Below are 19346 nucleotides of genomic sequence, written 5' to 3'. Positions count from 1 at the left end.
TATTCCAGCTTGTTTGTGCATTAGGCAATAAAGCCAACATTCCTAGACGTTCTAGTTTATCTTGATTAATAGGTGTTTCCACACATAGAAATGACTTAAGTCAACTGTTAAAATCAGTCCTAAAATAGTCACTTGGAAGCCTGTTTTCTCCAGCTGTACACAGAGTCTGGGCTTAAGTATACTGTGGTGGGGAATCTGAGGTGATTCTGATTTCTCCTGGTTTTAAAATACAAAAAAATTGTACCGCCAAAAGCGAAAACTTAGAATTACTGAGACCCAAGGCCTTTCTTATTGGTGCCATTAACTTAGAGTTGGCTCCTTTAATGACTCCCTGGGTATGCTTTGGGACACTGTGTTAAAGGAACGATGTGGAGGGGTGTGCTTTCATTGATGGGCATTTTCAGTACAATTCAGTAAGGCATGCCCAGCCTGCAACCCACAGACTACATGCATCCCAGGATAGCTACAAACATGGCCCAACACATTTGTAGATCACAGCATCATGTCACAGTGTCAAAAGGTTGGACCCCCCACTCCTGGATACTTCTCTGTTCATTGGTGAGCTGTGAATTCTTTTGTCATTTGCATACCTGGAAACTGAGCAGGTCATGTTCTGTAGGTGTGGGACTTAGCAGTGAAGAACATGGGATTGGCTCTGAAAATACATGCTTTTAAAGTGAGGAAGGCCTGGCACATACCTCTCTGGTTTTATAAACCATAGTGTAACTAGCCTTTTCTTGAAAACCTCTAGATACCAGCTAGCCATAGTGGCTCATGCCTATAAAAATTTTTAACAGTTAAGAGGTCAAAGTAGAAGGTTGACCACAAGTTCAAGACCAGCCCTGGACTACAGAATTAGACTTTGTCTCAAAGAAAAGCCAAAACAAAGCTCCTAGATACCTAGGAAGGGAGTTTGCTGTGTTTTCTAGCATTTTTTTTCTTTTTGTATGACACCAGCACCTATATTTCCACCAGAAAGTTAGAGCTCAGCACTACCAAGAGGCGCAGGGCTCCTTTTAGGTGCAAATGAGTGCGGTTCTTGGATATAGAAATATTTAGAATCCACTGTTTTCCTCGACGGTGAAAGAGTGATGGTAAAAAGAAAGACCTCAGTAAGGGAGAGCGACTGCTTTTTCAAATATGGCCCAAGATGATAGGGTCTGAAGGGCTAATTCCAGGAGGGTTAGTGTGCTGTGCAAACGGTTTCCTTGCCAGTGGTTCTTAGGAACCACTGATCATTTGAGTTCCTTGTAGTTATTCTTTCGTTTTACTTATTTTGTGGTACCAAGGGTTAAAACCAGGGCCTCGTGTGTGTTAGACAAGGATCCTGCCCCTAAGCTATATTCTCAGCCTTTTAAAAGTTAAAAAAAAATCATGAGATGACAGTTTCATTACATTGCGTAGGCTAGCTTTGAACTCATTCTGCCGTGCAAATAGGCGTTGGACCTGTGATCCTCCTCTATCAGTCTCCTGAGTAGCAAGGGTCGCAAGTCTGTACCACCAGGCTGACATGGCATATACCCTTACTAAAGAATCCCTTGGTTTCTCAGATCAGCCCTTAGCAAGAAAACAAGAGATGGCAGAGGCCAGCTAGAACAAACGGAGAGTGATTTTCCATAGGCTCCAGGTACTCATGCCTGTAGGCGACAGGAAGTTGAACAGATGCCTCACAGTAACTTAGTAACTGGGGAGATAGGCCTGGCTTCCTTGTGTGTGTGCACTGTGTATCTAACCTAGGCACACAAGGGAACCTCCCTGGTATTCTTCCCTGTTGACCCGACGGTGATCGAACTGTGCTAGGCAACTGTTGTACAGAAATATCGCTCATTTGCTCCCTGCGTCGGCTCTTTGAGGTGAGGGGCCTGGAGGTGGGAGTGCAAAGCAGTGGGCATTGTGTGTGTTCCATGGCTTCCTTTCCCTTGGTGAGTGACAGGCGGCAGGGACTGACTGACAGGGGTCTGAGTGAGAGTTCATTAGCCTCTGGCCAAGCCGCCCAGGCGGGTTCCCAGACAAAGGGTGTGGTTTCCTTAGCTCAGTCTCTGCTATTTGGTTGCCTATGGCAACAAGATCCAAACAACTTGGACATGTGGTTGTATTTAAAAAAAACCTTGGGAATGGGAGCCGGAGCCGGAGTTTGGGCCATTCACTTGGTGGAAGAGCCGCGGTGAGTAGCAGGGAACTGCTCGTTTATTCCCCCACTCTTTCCTAAATTACACTCTGGGTGAAGAGCTGGCTTCAAATAGTCAAGGCTCTTGGACTTCTAGCAGAAATTAAGTAATTGCTGTCTATTTAGTCATGTAAATCCCTCGTTTTAAGTGGGAGAGGAACAATTAGCACATGGGTAAAGAAATTGGGAACTAATAGAAACCCGAATTTGGTGCCTTCCTGGTGGCAGGAGTCTCTGGAAAATGGCTTGGCAAAGGGACTACGGAAAACCTAGCAGCGCTCTGGGTCTTGGCAGGCCTGCTCTGTATGGTTATCTAGAGCCACAGCTGGGGTGAGGGTGGGGAGCAGAGGGAGGTGGTTCATGTGCAGGGGATGGAGAGAGGAGGGTCTTGAAATGATTAGTTTAACCCTTCGCAAAAGTCAGTTTTCCAGATTGTACTTGAAACTTTTGCGAATGTGCCGAAAGGTAACACTTCAGTAATCATTGCTTTGACCTGAGAGAGATTTGATTTTGATTCTTCATAAAACTGCACCTCACTGTGGCAAATAATTCATAATTGCCAATGTGCCTGTGCCAGGCAAGAATGCCACTCTGTAGCCCTGTTGCTCAGGCCTCAACTATCAAAGTATCCGGGACAACACTTTTTGGGATCTCTTTGAGGACTGAAACAGCTTCTGCTGTGTTTCAAGTCCACTTTAACATTTGAAACAAGTTTGTGAGGGCCGCAGATGTGCCTGGTGGTAAGGACTCGGCTGTTAAATGTCTGTTCTCATTAATAGAACTGTACAGATGGGAGGGAGTGGGACCACCAGGCAATACCCGCGCCCCCTTCCATGCACAGGTGACGTGGTATGAGGTAGAAGCTAGCAGGGAGGCTTCTGGCCCAGGCACAGTGGTCCCAAGCCTGCTGTGCCGGCGCCGGCTCCTTTTGAATTGTCTGTGCCAGCCCATAGGGCGGCACGCGGACCAGTGCTGTGGGCACAGATACACCTGCCTTCCCAGTAGTCTCCCCCTTTTCCCGTCCCACCTCACCTTTCCGTTCCCCTCTCCATTCCTGGTCACTGTTCAGCAATGGATGAATCTCCCAGAATCCCCGTGTGGTGAGATTAGCACAAGCACTGGTCTACTTGTCCTCCTTTGTGTCCTCTGTGAGTCAGCATAGTGATTGCTGACATGACCCCAGGGAGTCGCTGGCCCTTGATGTGGGGCACTCAGAGTTCAAATCAGAGGTATTTTCTTCCTGGGAGCCATAGTGAAGTATCGGTTGCCGTGGCACTCGGTAACTAGCCAGGCTTAAGGGGAAGCTGGGGCCCGAGGAGTCGGGGCCCTCCAGGGCCTTCTGTGGCAGAGCGCCCTTGTAGTTCCCCCTTGCTCATTTCTTCTGCTTGCTTGCTTGCCTCCACAGGTCCCTCCAGCTATAAGGTGGGCACCATGTCTGAGAAGTTCGACTGTCACTACTGCAGGGACCCCTTGCAGGGGAAGAAGTACGTGCAGAAGGATGGCCACCATTGCTGCCTGAAGTGCTTTGACAAGTTCTGCGCCAACACCTGCGTGGAATGCCGCAAGCCCATAAGTGCTGATGCCAAGGTAACTTTGGCTCCTGAAGGGGAGCGGGGCAGGCTGGCCTTCATGTGTTTTCTTGCAGCCTTGTCCGCAACGCCGCCATTTTGAGGTTTCATCACAGCAGCCTTAAGTACTTGAGACAGGCTCTCTGCTTCCCAGGGTACTTCTGATACCCCTAGCTTAAAAAAGGAGTAATACGGGCCTTGGACTAGACGGCCCACTGAGGCCTTTACCAGCTCTTGCGTTATACAGGCTTTTATCTGAAGTGCTTGGCAACAAAAGTGGTTGAGTTTGGATTTTCTTATTTTATAATTCTTCCACATAGTTAATGAAAGATCTTGAGAACGATACCCAAGTCTAAAGACAAAATTGATTCACATTCTGTTTATCCTCTGTGTATATAGCCTGAAGGTGATTTTGTGCAGTGTTTTTATTTTTTAATTAACTATAATTGTACCATTTTCTCCTTTCCCTTTCCTCCCTCCAACCCCTTTGGGCATTCTCCAGCCCCCGCACTCTCTCTCTGAAACTCATGACCTCTGGCCTCCTTTTCTTTTATTGTTGCTACTTTTTTAAAGTAATTGTGTGTGGAGTGACATTTATGTGCTGTCGCTAAAGGTACTGGAAGGGTCTTGTTTTCCCCAGGGACACAGGATAAACTATGTGTTGTGCCTATGACCCAGCACATGAGAGCAGATGTGCTTTTCTTCTGTGGGATCTATTAACCCTCAGAAAGCTTCAGATTTTGGAGCGTGGTGGATTTCAGATGTGTGATGAGGGCTCTCCTACCTCTACTCTTATGTCCTTTGGGAACTCTGAGGCTTTCGTCTCCACTACAGTATTCTTCCTGTTACTCCTAAACGCACTCACCCCAGGGCATCCCCACATGGAAGGGGCTGACATCTGAGTGAGTAGTTACCTGGCCCCGGAGAACCTGGTATCGGATGGTAAGGCTCCTGCCACTGGCCCCAGTGCCCCTCACAGTGGCCACCCTGCTCTGCTTGATGTCCAGGAGGTGCACTATAAGAATCGCTACTGGCACGACACCTGCTTCCGTTGTGCCAAGTGCCTTCACCCCTTGGCCAGCGAGACCTTTGTGTCCAAGGATGGCAAGATCCTGTGCAACAAGTGTGCCACTCGGGAGGACTCCCCCAGGTGCAAAGGGTGCTTCAAGGCCATTGTGGCAGGTACTGGCCCCTTCCCACCCTGAGGGCAGACATGATGTGTGCTTGCTTGTCATGGTGGGGCTAACATTGCTGTGAGCTGCTTTGAGATTTTAGCATATGTATGTACACATATACATACACGTATATATGCGTACATATATATGCTCGCACACACGCACACACTCGGAGACTAAAGAACACTGGCGAGAGCAGTCTGTGCCAAGAGAATGAAGTGAAAAGTATGTAGCGCTTTCTCCTTTGGGTGTAGTAAGTGATCGATGCATGCTTCTTCCTCAGGCATTTTTGGGTTAGGTAGTCCCCCTAGTGGAACTCTCAAGTCATTGCAGGGGTGGTGGTGGGGGAGTGGGCGCTCAGGAACCTCCTCCTAAATAGCACTGCCAGGACCCCCACCTGTAACAGAAGCCTGGGTTGGCATGATTGCAAGTAACACACAGGGATAGGTTGAGGGAGGCCACTGACTGCAGGGCCTGCATCCCCTCGCCTCTGGGGGTGGGCTGGGGAGCTGAGTGGATGCAGCCCCCTGCAGAGCCTGTCAGTGGGGCTATCGGATTGCTTCCCTTTGCAGGAGACCAGAACGTGGAGTACAAGGGCACCATCTGGCATAAAGACTGCTTCACCTGCAGCAACTGCAAGCAAGTCATTGGGACCGGAAGCTTCTTCCCTAAAGGGGAGGACTTCTACTGTGTGACTTGCCATGAGACCAAGTTCGCCAAGCATTGCGTGAAATGCAACAAGGTATGTTGTGGTAATTCTGCGTTGAGTGTTGTTGCCTAGTGTTTGACAGTTTGCAGAGCTCTTGCACACGCACACTATCTCATTCCATCCTCACGATAGCCCTGTGACGTAGGAATTATTGTGCCCATTTTACAGACGAGGAGCCTGGGGTTAGAAAGCATGGCCACAGCTGTTTCTGGCTGTCAGTGTATGTGCCCCTCCATTCTGAGCCGGGCAGCCCTGACTCTGGAGGCCTGCCTCTTCTGCTTCATTGGCTTCTGAAGAGGCGCACCATCTCTAGGCCTTGGTGTCTTCATCTGTAAATTGGGGATAATAATAGCACCTGCCTCCCATGGCTGTAATGGTGGTGAAATGAGATACTGTAGACCAAAGCACCCAGCACAGTGCCTGGTTGTTGAATCTGAATCCCGGTGCTACACTCCCTGGTCTAGGCCATCACATCTGGAGGAATCACTTACCAGGATCAGCCCTGGCATGCCGAGTGCTTTGTGTGTGTTACCTGCTCTAAGAAGCTGGCTGGGCAGCGTTTCACCGCTGTGGAGGACCAGTATTACTGCGTGGATTGCTACAAGAGCTTTGTGGCCAAGAAGTGTGCTGGATGCAAGAACCCCATCACTGGTAGGCTAAAAGAGTCCTTGCTAAGTCTGCCAGGCTAGGTTTTGTGCATGGTAACCATCTCTCATTTCCTGGCGTCGGTTTCATCCACAAAGGCCCCCAGACAATGCCCTTCTGCCCCTACCATTGTGGCCCCAAGGCCCCCTCCCCAAGTAGTTTGGATTATCTCCCAGGCCAGGTTAACCTTGCAATGCAGAACACTTCCTGACTACTGTTGACCAACTAACCATGCCAGTTTACAAGCCTGAGAGCAAGGCACTGCACAGGGGTGAAATGGGGGGGGGGGAGGACAAGGGTGGGAGGGGCTGGTGGTGGGAGAGGGAGGGAGGGGAAGGAGGGAATGGGGAGGGCTAGGGAGGCTGGAAAGCTAAAACCTGGCATTATACCACCCCATAGTGGAAGGCTAGTGCAGAGGGGCCTGCTAGCAGGGTCATTTTTATTTATTTTGAATCTTTTTGTGATCAGAAGCAAAGCTAATCACTTCATTCCTCATCTTGCGGCCGCGATCCACGTGCCCTGAGCCCTTTCCCTTGCCTCCAATTTTCCCATCTCCCCGGGGAGCCTTGAAATGTACATTTGAGAAGACTTTTGCCATCCTCAGGGAAAAGGACTGTGTCAAGAGTGAGCCACCCAGTCTCTAAAGCTAGGAAGCCCCCAGTGTGCCACGGGAAACGCTTGCCTCTCACCCTGTTTCCCAGCGCCAACCTCCGGGGCAGGCATCCGGGTGGAGAGAGGACTTGTCCCTCGTGGGTGGTGGTTCTTTATAGAAAAAATCGAAGCTTAGCAGCTCCTCGAGGCCCGGTAAGTGCACACCCCACCAACAGCCCAAGTTTGCCTCCTGGTGGCCACTTTGATGCCATGGCCCTGACTTTAAAAGACACTGGTTATGCTGGGAGGTCGGTGCGCGTCACAGAGCTCTAGTGGTGGTGGCATGGGACCCGGGGTTCTTGAAATCAGGGAAGCCGTTGGCTGAGCTCTGGCATCTTTTCAGGTCCTTGGCAGCCATAGAAGGGTTGCGGCGGCGCGGGGGACAGTGGCGGCGCGGGGGACAGTGCGCGGTGGGAGACAGTGCGCGGTCGGTCGGTCGGTCGGTCGGTCGGTCGGTGGAGTAGAGGGGAGCAGAGAGCCGGGCAGACACTGACTGTGTGCCTGTCGGCTCTATGACCGGGCAAGTTGTCATTTTGTCTCTGACTCCTGGCTTCCTCATCAGTCTTCATGCAGCGCTCTCTCTGTTTTCTTGTGTTTTCCCACAGGGTTTGGTAAAGGCTCCAGTGTGGTGGCCTATGAAGGACAATCCTGGCACGACTACTGCTTCCACTGCAAAAAATGCTCCGTGAATCTGGCCAACAAGCGCTTTGTGTTTCATAATGAGCAGGTGTATTGCCCTGACTGTGCCAAAAAGCTGTAACTTGACAGGGGCTCCTGTCCTGTAAAATGGTATTTGAACCATGCTTTGTGTCCTTTGCTCCCTCCCTCCCTCCCTCTGTACCATCCGTAGGGGAGGAGTGGGGTTTCACCTCTTTAAAGTTGCTCCTTCTGTCTTGTCTCCCATTTTACAGTATTAATCAACCAAGGGCACACAGTGATCATATTAGGAATTAGCAAAGAGCAACCTGGCAGCAAAAATAATTTCTCTGTTGCTGCAGTGGAAAAACAGAAACAAAAAACAAAAAACAAAAAAAAAAAAACTTAGATTGACTCTTCTGCATGTTTCTCATAGAGCAGAAAAGTGCTAACCATGTAGCCACTTGATGATGTAAGCAAGAAGCATAGGTGATAAGGCTCCCACGGAGAGGCCTTTCAGGGCTCATCTGGGACCCACTGTGCGGTCACATGACTGATGAGCAAGAGTTGAGCGGCTGCTCCAACTCGCTGCCCTCCTTATTCTGGGAGCAGTAAAGAACTTGCCAGAATGCATGGCTGAACTTCATCAAAACTCTGACCTCCCTTCTGTTCTTTTGTGCTTTCACATGACTAACACGAATTTCCAGAAAATTAACATTTTGAACTTAGCTGTAATTCTTAACTGACTTTCCCCCATACTAACTAACGTTTGACTCCCCCACGTGGCGTGTTCTCTGAGTGTTCCTCCTTTAAAGCATGGAACACACAGGTGATTTGGAAAGTCTAAGAAGATCTGAGAAACAAGCCTGTCTCAGAACGACACCGTCACAGTGACTACTTCCGGAAGTGTAACAAAACTAACCCTCCTCTTCTTTTTAATTTTTTAAAAAAATTGTTTTGTTTTAATAGTAAAAATAGTTTATGGGTTTGGAAACTTGCATGACAATATTTGAGCCTCCTCAGACGTTCCTGCAGTTTTGAGATTCATCCTATAGAAGAGACAAAAACTCTAGAGGGCCAGCTGAGCAGGCACAGGGCTGTCGTCAACAAGATAGAACATTTCAAAATCGGGACAAGTTGAATCCCTTGTAACAGAGTTGTCTGCCCTTTGTCTGTGTTCGAGACTGCAAAGTCCTTTATCTTGTGATTCTTAGAACTTTCCCTCAAGAGTTTAGTGGGTCTCGGGGGCTGTTGGGGGTGGTTTCCCACCTCCTGCCTCTCTGAAATGCAGGATACCTACTTAACTGTATTCTCCATTATGATATTACATATATAAAGAGACAATATCAAAGTAAACATGTAATGAAAATACAGATTCATATATTACTGTAGCAGTGGTTGTAGATGCCGACACCTCATGTCCACATTTTGTCATTAGCTGTTTCCATCGAAAGTTTCAGTGTATCCTTACAAAAATAAAGCAGCTAGAAAGAACACGTCTCCTGTCCTTTTCATTCTGCCACCCCGGAAACTCGGGGACCTTGTTCCTGACATCAAGATATACTCAGTTCAGGCCAGGCGGTGCTGGCGCACGCCTTTAATCCCAGCACTCAGGAGGCAGAGGCAGAGGCAGGCGGATCTCTGTGAGTTCGAGGCCAGCCTGGGCTACAGAGCGAGTTCCAGGAAAGGCGCAAAGCTACACAGAGAAACCCTGTCTCAAAAAACCAAATATATATATATATATACACATACTCAGTTCAATGCTATACACAAACCTGTTGTACTACTCTGGTCCAGTTTAAAAAAAGAAAAGTCTCAAAGTGTTGCCCAGATTTCCACATTCCACAAAAGGCAAGAACTGGTGGTTCTTACTTGGACAGGATAGCACAGGCGGGGAGCATCCTAGATGAGGCCACTGGAGAAGGAATCGGGGTTTCTCCCTTCCTCCCTCCCTTCCTCCCTTCCTTCCCCTTTGTTCCTGTAGAGCCTGGGATCCGCGGCTGTTGTATCGTTGTATCGTCATCACCTGCCCTTCTGCTGGCATCCTCCCTGTGCTTGGCCATAAGTCTCCTGTTGGGAGGCTGGCTGGGTACAGTGTGCATCTGTGTAGTTGGAATGCCTGAAGCTCATACTCTTACCCATCCACCCTTCCCCTACCTGGGGGTGATTTTAAGGGGGCCCAGTGGCAGTGGCAATGGGTGACTGGTGTGCTCCCTTTCTGTGCGCAGTCCTTCCTCCCATAGGGTGCTCTAAAGGCCTTGGGGTAACTTTGATAAGCTACATTTCAGCTAAAGGTCGCTTGGAGGGGTGGCAGTGTTAGGCTTTCCCAAGCCCCACTCTAGCAAACTAAAAATGTGTCCTCTTTTGTGGGTGTCAGACTCTTGAGAAATCCTGGGATCAGAATGGTTTCTCTTCTTCAATGAAGCATCTGCCGTCTGAGAAGGCTTGAGACCTGTCAGAATCCACCTCAAGCCTTTTTTGTCCATTGGGCTGCAGACTGAACCCAGACCTCTTAATGATCATGAAGAGTGTGGACCGCCCCCCTGGGTGTGTCTCTTTTTGGAGAGGTTCCCTGTGGAAGCCCCCCATAACCACTGAAAGAGCCTCTCTGGGTTCCCGAGGCCCGGCCTCTGCACCAAGCCAGCGTCCTCCACCTCTGTGAGCTCTGCTTTTCTTGCTCTCAGCCTCGCCGCCCGCCGTTCTGCCCAGCACTCCGTCCCTTCCCAGAGTTCCAGACCCCCCTCCCCAGCATGAGGTGTGTGGCCTCCAGGCCGGTGGCCGCTCGGCCTCTTCTCAGTTTCATGTCCCTCCAGTCTTCACCGACTCCTGCTATCACTTCAGCCATTCTTTCATAGCCTCAGCTCTGCCACCCGTCCTGTGCTGCTACTGCGCTGGAAAACGTTAGCTGGTGTCCTGACTTGTGCTGAAGAAAAGCCACATGGCCTCAAATGCCCAGAACCACCTCTGCCACTTGCTCCAGCCTGCAATAGTCACTTCCATCCCCCTGCCCCCCCCCAAAAAAAACGCCCTGCCTTCCTTACCCAAGAAACAGGCCTGCCAGGCATGTCTGTGCAGCTGTTTGCCCTCAGCACTGATCTTTAGAACCAAACACGTCCTTCACACTGGGTCTAATCTCAACCAGTGCTGGGCCCATTTTCCAGGTGAGAAAAGCACAAGTTCAGAGAGATTAAGCTTGCCCAAAAGTTACACAGCTCATCGGAGAGAGGCCATTCTGGGCATACTACTAGTATGTCAGTTACGACTGCACTGTCACAGAAATGGACATATCAATAAGGAAATCCATCAGGATACCCACTACCTTAGAAGACACCTATTTATTGCATGACAGGGCTCAAGAAAAATGGGGTTACATACCTAATTACTACACTGTCAGCAGAGGCATCATCAGGGTAAGAACGTAGCAACCTGTTGCAAACAGGGTGATGACTGAAGCCAGGTTGCCTGGGTTCAAATCCTGGGCAAGTAACGATTCACTAAGCTTATTTCACACTTAAAATGAGATAGAATGGCTCGTTTCAAAGTCATATGCATATGATAGGATCATAGGAGAGCTCATTGGGGTGACAGGTATCACGTAAATATGCAGTCGGTGTTAGCAAGGATTCTGTCTGCAGCATCAGAGATACTGCTTTGGTGTCTTTGACCTACCCTACAGATCACACTATGCCACTCACGAAGCATGTGGAGGCTTGATCCAAGTCAGACAGACTCGGATTTGGACACTAGTGCCACCACTTTCTAGGCGGGTGATTGAAATAAATATCAGGGTCTACGTATTGCCATGTTGTTTTAGGTAGAAATACCCACACGCACCTCCCAGAGATGCAGTGAGGACTGCCCAGTTTTGCCTCCCTAGAATCTGGCACTTTGTAATGGATAGCAGACTTCAATGGCCTCAGTGCCGCTGGGGAAGTTGGGAAGAGTGGCTAGGACCTATGGGGAAACAGGACTGCTGGGAACGGAGACCTGGCTACTGCTTTGACTAATTGGGGACCTTTGGCACTAGCTACTCCTATGTCTCAACACCCTAGCTCTAGCCAGAGTGTGGCATTTAGGAATGAAAATGCCCAGGGATTGCAGCGAGGGTCCCTTTGCCTGATAAGGAAGGCCCAGAGGGGAGGCACCATGTGGTCACACATAGCAAACTGGCAGCCTCCTCAGCTGGGGTTCCAGTCCTTGGAGTCCTCTGTAGGATTCCTTGCAGTACCCATGCTGTGCTTCTGGGGAGTCTGGGCACTGGCCTGTTCAAAGCGTCATTCTACATGTTGTGGTCATGGTAACGGGCATAGGAAGTGCGCTGCACTGAAGAATCCGTGTCCCTTAGGGGACAAGACATAATAACAGGAAGGACAATGTGAAGAAGCTGACACATGGAGAGTGGTCCTACAAAGTCTTGTCACCTTGGAGCTGTGAACAAAACACAGTGGTTCCAACAGGTGGATTGATAGGACCTGGTGCTGACAGGAATGAGATATGTCTAGATTGTGCTGATTCAAATATACATAGAGAATGTTGGCAAGACATAGCTCAGGTGGGTAAAGGTATTTGTCACCAAGCCAGATGGCCTGACTTTGATTCCCAGCCCCCACATGGTGAAAGAACTGCAATTTATCTTCTGACTCGCGTCTGCATGCATGCTATGAGACACCCACCACCGACCACACAAAATATGTAAAAAAAAAAAAAGCTCTAGAATATGAAGCAAGAAATGGTTGCCACAGTCTTATAAACATCAGATCACAGAGACTAGGGATAAATAAGGGCCAAGCTGTATTAAAAGCAAATTTAAGTGAGGTAAAGCATGACTAACAGGTTGAATTAACTGATGGATTTGTTCAGTGGGAATTTCCATCTTCCAGCTTGAGTTGCCCAGAGTGCTAGGATTACAAGCATTGTGCTGTGCTACAAGGCCTGCACGAACCGTATTTTAATACTAGAACCTTGGAGCCGGGCAGTGGTGGTGCACACTTTTAATCCCAGCACTTGGGAGGCAAAGCCAGGTGAATCTCTGCGAGTTCAAGGCCAGCCTGGTCTACACAGCAAGTTGTAGGACCACCAGGGCCACATAGAGAAACCCTGTTTGAAAAATCAAAAAAAAAAAAATGAGAACCTTGGGCCAGTTAAGATGGTTCATTGGGTAGACTTTTGCTATGCAAACCTGATAATCTGAGTTTGATCCTTGGAACACATGTAAAGGTGGATGGTGGGAGAGAACTGACTCCCAAAAGTTGTTCACTGACCTCCACAAACACACTGTAGCCTGCATGTTCCCACACTCACAATGATGATGATGATGATGATGATGATGATGATGATGATGATGATGGTGCAGGCATGTCAGGACATGTCAGGCACGTTACAGTAATGCCATGAAGAAATGTGTACATTAAGAGCATCCACACTGCCTCACATTTATAAAGAAAATAAAGGGGGAAAAGTTACAAGTTGGGGAGATGGCTCAGTTGGTCAAGTATTTGCCTCTTAAGCATAAGACCTGAATTTGATCCAAAGCTCCCACATAAAACCTTGGGATGTGGTACTCATACTGGTAACTTCGGTGCCAGGGAGGTGGAGACAAGACTAGCCTAATCAGTAAGCCTCAGGTCTCAGTGAGAGAGCCTGTCTCAAAAAATCAAGTGAAGGGCTCCTGAGGCATGACATGAGACTGATCTCTGGCTCCACGTGCATATACATATATGTGTGCGTACCCCACACTCACATGTGTACACACATGAACATATATATGTCCCCCATAACATGTGCAAAAAATGTTTTCATCAGACAGAAATACCAAATCTAAGGGTTAAAAGGGCCAGGGGTGGAGGGAATGGGTTTCTTTCGAGAGAATGTTTTAAAACCAGACAGTGGGGATGGTCACACAACCTTGTGCCTACATACTTGTGTTAAAATGGTGATTTCTAACGGTGAAATGGCTCATACCTGCAGCTATGTGGGAGGCTGAGTCAGAAGGCAGCTTGAATTCACAAGTTCATGACCAGACTGGGCAAACACAGCAAGATCCAGACTCACTAACTAACTAACAAATAAGTAAATAAATAAACAATAGCAGAATGTAATTAATACATGATTATTAGATTATTTACTGTAGTGAAAAGGAAAAAACAAAACAAAAAGCCCACTTTAACAATGGACCTCAGCTATAACTGCTCAGGTGGGAAAGAATAAAGACTGGTTCTGCTGGACTGTGATGACACTCGCCTTTAATCCCAGCACTTGGAGGCAGAGGCAGGTGATGTCTGTGAGTTCGAGGCCAGTCTGGTCTATAGAGAAAGTTCCAAGACAGCCGCATCTACACACAGAGACACCCTGTCTCAAAAGCCCAAAACAAACAAAAAGACCAGAGTTTGAAGATACATTTTTTTTTTCTGTTTCAAACCTGGAACTCTGCTAAATCACCAACTAAACGCATAGATCTGATTATTATTTGTTAGATTTGCCAGTGGCCTGCATTCATAGCTTGCTTGACACTTGGTATCACCTTTACATCACCACCAGTGCATTTTTATTATAACGAAAACAAGGCTTGTTTTATCTGAGACGTTTATTTCATATGGCACATACTTACAGAAAGTATTTCAGCACATTTGTAGAGAAAAACATCAGAAGCCCATCTTTTAGGATGATTGCCTTTTGCTGTCTACATGTAAGAAGTAGTATCTAAAAATAGATTTTAAAGCTAAGGCCTCCTGCCCTAATACATAACAAAGGTAGCAAAGGACCAAGAATCAGAACATAAAATCACCTCCTTTTGGGAATCCAAGATTGGTGGCCAAAGAACACTGGCCTATTTTAAACCATTCGTGGCTCAACACTGAAGCTTGTTGGTGTTAGGACAAGGAATGTGCTTGCTACTTTTGTGGACTCACATCACCTGTGTGCACATGTGCGAATGCACACATGTGTATGTCCGTGTGCCTGGCACCAGAACTGAAGAACAGCACTGCTCTTGTCTTCACTTGTGGCAGGCGTCCACAAAAGGCAAGCATGCTTGGTTTCTGTGTCCCAAGCCTGAGTGTGTACTGAAGGACAGGCCTGGGGAGCAAGTCAGAAAAGGCTCTAAGTACACACTATTTAAAGGAAGTAATCGTAGTCTGCGAGACAACAGCCAAGTACTGTCCCAACAAAATAGAGCTCATTTTGTGCATAAATCCTGCTAGGTACTTCAAGATGAAACACTGATGAGAGCATGAAAGATACTGTTGATTCCAAACTTAGATTTTCTGGTTCTGGCATTTGGAGGTATCAGCACTGGACAGGGATGAGAGCTAAGTTTAAAAAGTGTATGTATGAGGGGTTGGGGATTTAGCTCAGTGGTAGAGCACTTGCCTAGCAAGAGCAAGGCCCTGGGTTCGGTCCTCAGCTCTGGAAAAAAAAATGTACCTATGTATAGACGATAATGGTGTGTTCCTCTGCAACCTTTGCTATCTCTTAGGAACACTGGGGCAGAACTGTAGTGAACACTTCGGGTTCCTCACACAGTCTGGTATGCTCTACGAGAGCAGACTGTGTTTCTAGCGTCACCATTAACCAGAATCAACTCTGTTAGGGTTTCAAAGAGATCCTGGAATAGAGACACTCCTTTAATAGGATTGTTTGAGGGACTGAAATTGATCATTTAAAGAAAACATCCTTGAGGAATCCCTTGACATACATCCATTGATAGAAAGTCCAAGAAAGAGACAATAGAGAGTTTTGACAAGGAAAACAAATCTCTTTACTTAAACTCTTACTAGAGAACAAGGTGACCATTGCGTGGGATTTTTTGTTTTCCTGGTTTTTGATGGTAAGTTCTTTTGCCAGTTTCAAGTATGGAGAAGACAATTTTGAGTCTTGGCCTTGGGAGATTTAATGCAGAGTGGAAGATGATCAATCCCCTAGGCTCCATGGGGTTTTTATATATCTAGATATCAGGGGAGAGAAGAAAAGAAAGTAGAGTAGGTGCTTATGTTGTCAAGGTAACTCACCCCAGTCTCCCTTTGGGCTGACTCCCTGACCAAGCCCTCTGAACATTCTGACCCCCTGCTGCTCTTCTCTAAATGTCCATCAACACCGGAAGAGCCCATACTGCTTTTGGCAAGGAGAGCTGTTTTTGGGGTGTGTGTGTGTGTGTGTGTGTGTGTGTGTGTGCGTACATGCCCATACATGCCCATATGCATGCTTATGTCCCAGTGTGGAGGCCAGGTTTAGCTGTCCAGTGTCTTCTATTGGTTCTTTGGCTTTTTTTTTTTTAATAAATACAGGGTCTCACTGAATCTGGAACTGACTCAGCTTACATTGGCTGGCCAGCAAACCTCAAGGCTCCTCCTGTCTGCCTCCCCAGTGCTGAGATTACACCTGTCTTTTTACATGGGTGCTGCAGATCAAACTCAAGTCCTAAAGGTTTCCCCCAACTATCTTCTCAGCCCTGATAACTTTTTTTTTCTTGGTTTTTCGAGACAGGGTTTCTCTGTATAGCTTTGGAGCCTGTCCTGGAACTCGCTTTGTAGACCAGGCTGGCCTCGATCTCACAGAGATCCGCCTGGCTCTGCCTCCCGAGTGCTGGGATTAAAGGCGTGCGCCACCACCACCTGGCGGAAGCCAGGTTTTGAAAACTTATATTTTATATGTGACAGGAGATTCAGGGTGCAGAAATTATTATCGCTATCTATTCTCTCAAATATAACTTAATGGAAGATTCTTCTAGATCATTCCTGCAGACTCACCACTGTCTTCTTCCTCTCCTCCAAATGCCATCCTGGAGCAGCCATAGGAAAAGGGATTTTCGAGATCAGTTGTTCCTCCAGCTAGGTTAAGTTGCGAAAAAACCTTCGTCAAAGGAGCAGAAACAGATTTGGCTCTCTTCTTACTGTCCCAAGGTGCCTGAGGAGCTTGGTGAGCTGTCATAGAATCCTTCGAATTGTGTCTGCTGCTACCAGCAGTGGTCTTTGTGACAGGTGATTCGGTCATGTGACTAAAGTCTATAATTTTGTCACAAACCCACTCCTGATTGGTGGTGACGCTTAGAGCAGATCGGATGGTAGGATTGGCTTCTCTTGTTTTTCTGGTTTTTACTGTTCGGGTAGGTGGTTTTTTGGTAGGCATCCTGGAATGAAGTATTGTAGTTAGAATCCTGGCTATTCCAAAACCATGAAAGAAGCTTTATCATTTAACCTCCGAGAAGTGCCTTGGATATAATAAACACACTTTCCACATCCTAAAATGAAAAGACTGGAAGGGACCATGTAGGTCACAGAACACACTGGCATTCAAATTGTATCTTAGACAGTGCTAAGGTACCCTGAAAATACCAGGGCACATGAGCAGCTGAGCATGCCCAAACCCAGGAACTCTGTGTGTGTGTGTGTGTGTGTGTGTGTGTGTGTGTGTGTGAGAGAGAGAGAGAGAGAGAGAGAGACAGACAGACAGACAGACACAGACAGAGACAGAGAGAGCATATGCATGCACACTAGAGAGAGACAGAGACAGAGAGACAGAGAGCATACGCGTGCGCACTAGAGAGAGACAGAGACAGAGAGAGAGAGAGAGACAGAGAGAGTGCATACACATGAGCGCTGAGGCTGCCAGAGGAGAATACTTGATGCTCTGCTCTACCACTTTCTACCTGAACCTGGAGCTAAAATGGCAGCCTGCACAAGCTCTAGAGATCCTCCTGTCTCTAGCCCCCAATCCCATCACTGGGGTTATAGGTAGGCATGTGGCCATACCTGGCTTTTTTTGTGTGATGCTGGGATTTGAACTCGAGTTCTCATGCTTGAGCAACAAGTGCTCTTCCCTACTGAGGCATCTCTGCAGATCCCCGCTGCCCCTCTTAGAGTCAGTTAAGGACACTGATGGTAAGAAGCAACTCGAGAACTGGTGCAGGAGTTGAATGCGGTGCCCCTTTCCAACCAGAAGCAGAACTTAGCCCCTTGGCAACCACTCCAGTGGGCCTCAGTGTTCCTTTTCAACAAACAATCCCTCCCCCCACCCCGACTTAACCTCTGAGCCTCTTTACCCAGATGTGAAATGAGAATATGACTATCAATCTCTAAGTAACAGTGAAAATGAAAAGAGATAGTATTTTCACATCTTTGAATATTGAGTATCCACTCAATAAATGAAAGCACATTCGTTCACCATGCAAACACAAGTAATTTGCTGTCACATGAATCTGGGTTTGAATTTGGCAAATAAAGCCTAAAGCCTGTATGTCCCTCAGTTTGCTTGTCTGTAGAAGATGGGGGTGCCAGACAGTGGTGGTGCACCCCACCACTTGCGAGGCAGAGGCAGGCGGATCTCTGTGAGTTGGAGGCCAGCCTGGGCTACAGAGCGAGCTCCACGACAGGCTATACAGAGAAACCCTGCCCTGAGAAACCAAAAAAAGATGAGGGTGATGATCCTGACCCAGCAAGACTGCTGTGGGCACTGTCTTGTTTGCATTAAGTAGGGTGCTTGACGTGAGGTTTGGTAGAGGCAAACCAAGTCTTCAAGCAGTAATAAACATTGCTCAGGATTCTAAGAATGTCATCCATCCTTCCCCACATCTATCTGGATAAAGATGGTGCTCAGTGACTCACTTGATGCCCCTTGCTTGAGTCGTGGAGTCCTTTGGGTCGTTTTGTTTGGCAGCTTTCGTGTTCCCATTAAAATGTATTTTCTTCTCTGTATCAACCTTACCCGATCCCGCTTGCAAAAACACTAGCTTTGGGGGCCTTCTTTTGGCATTTTTGTGATACTTTTTGTGTTTGGTTAATGTTTTCATTCCTGGAGGGGGAGAAGAGAATTAAAGCTGGAACTTCAACAACCAAGACAAGAGAAATCAAAGCTCCGATCCTGCTGTGCTAGGATGTGTCCGTGTGTGTCCGTGTGTGTGTGTGTGTGTGTGTGTGTGTCCGTCTGTCTGTCTGTCCCTGCCTAAGGCAAGAAGGGCCGGGCAGCCAAGGCTCTGGGGCCCAGTCAAGCCTGAGCAGCCTCCATGTGACAGGCCAGTTGAGGGCCTGTCCAGCATGTGCACTAATTTGCCTGACTCTTCATTCACTGGTGGTGATGGGGAATGTTTCTTTAAGGAATCTCTTTGCTAGTAAAGGCTGATGGGTCAAAGGTCAGAATGATTCCTTGATTCCCTACCCTTGCCCTCGATCTGCCTTTGAGTCTGGTTTTTCTTTAAATGTCCTTACTGCCTTCAGCTCTCCTGACTGAAAAGCAGACCCTGAGGCTCTAGTCACTGTGTTGGGACTGCGTTTTCACGAGACTGCTTAAACCCCATCATCATTTGGTAGTACCACTGTTTGCTTCAGTGTCTAACCATGAGGACCAAGCAAACCTGGCGGAAACATCTCAAGGGAGTCCTCATCACTTTCTGTTTCGCCTTCATCATCAGCTTCATCCTCTTCGGATAGGCAATTACCAGATATTTCTGAAGCCTATGGTTAGCAGAGAAAGTCATGTTTTAGAATTTCAAAGAAGTAAGAAGACTAGACCGATGGCTAATTTTTGGCATTTTGAATAAAGGGTAAAAAAAAATCAGTCTAACTGGTCTCATGATGGGCAGCTGGCCTTAATTCTGTCATTCAGCTAAGGCGACACTCGAGGATAAACTGTTTCCTTGAACAAGAGTGCAGGCAGACCCAACAGCCTTCAATTCACATTCATCCTCTACCGAAAGCTATTGGGATCCAGACCGACAGCCTTCACCCAGAGTTCCAGAAGAGACGCTACCAGTGGCAGACTAATCTGAGGGGTTCACTAATAAATCTATACACACGAAACTATTC

At 47.7% G+C, this 19346-nt stretch overlaps 2 protein-coding genes across 15 annotated transcripts in view; one reads left to right on the top strand and one right to left on the bottom strand.

The window, feature by feature from the left end:
- Fhl1 (four and a half LIM domains 1) overlaps positions 1–9045 on the top strand; it is a 61867-nt gene extending 52822 nt beyond the window's left edge. For 3 of the 8 annotated variants that reach the window (XM_015985586.3, XM_076561870.1, XM_006991979.4), the window contains 6 exons: positions 3573–3754; positions 4743–4917; positions 5483–5652; positions 6084–6270; positions 6869–7068; positions 7521–9045. In XM_015985586.3, the coding sequence (XP_015841072.1) occupies positions 3599–3754; positions 4743–4917; positions 5483–5652; positions 6084–6270; positions 6869–7068; positions 7521–7604 (972 nt within the window). In that variant the 5' untranslated portion in view covers positions 3573–3598 and the 3' untranslated portion in view covers positions 7605–9045. Of the gene's footprint in view, positions 1–2048; positions 2165–3572; positions 3755–4742; positions 4918–5482; positions 5653–6083; positions 6271–6868; positions 7069–7520 lie in introns of those variants that run through there. The other 5 variants (XM_076561873.1, XM_076561872.1, XM_006991977.4 and 2 more) reach the window with 3 other exon arrangements.
- Positions 9046–15283: 6238 nt separating this feature from the next.
- Map7d3 (MAP7 domain containing 3) overlaps positions 15284–19346 on the bottom strand; it is a 55750-nt gene continuing 51687 nt past the window's right edge. For all 7 annotated transcript variants that reach the window (XM_042269095.2, XM_042269094.2, XM_076561868.1 and 4 more), the window contains 4 exons: positions 18896–18995; positions 18150–18336; positions 16296–16675; positions 15284–15493 (listed from right to left, as the gene is read on the bottom strand). In XM_042269095.2, the coding sequence (XP_042125029.1) occupies positions 15486–15493; positions 16296–16675; positions 18150–18336; positions 18896–18995 (675 nt within the window). In that variant the 3' untranslated portion in view covers positions 15284–15485. The remainder of the gene's footprint in view (positions 15494–16295; positions 16676–18149; positions 18337–18895; positions 18996–19346) is intronic.

The sequence above is a fragment of the Peromyscus maniculatus genome, chromosome X (assembly GCF_049852395.1).
Source record: "Peromyscus maniculatus bairdii isolate BWxNUB_F1_BW_parent chromosome X, HU_Pman_BW_mat_3.1, whole genome shotgun sequence".
Classification (NCBI taxonomy): Eukaryota; Metazoa; Chordata; class Mammalia; order Rodentia; family Cricetidae; genus Peromyscus; species Peromyscus maniculatus.
Note: the sequence above shows the minus strand (reverse complement) of the source record. Positions and strands in the feature narration are given on the sequence as shown.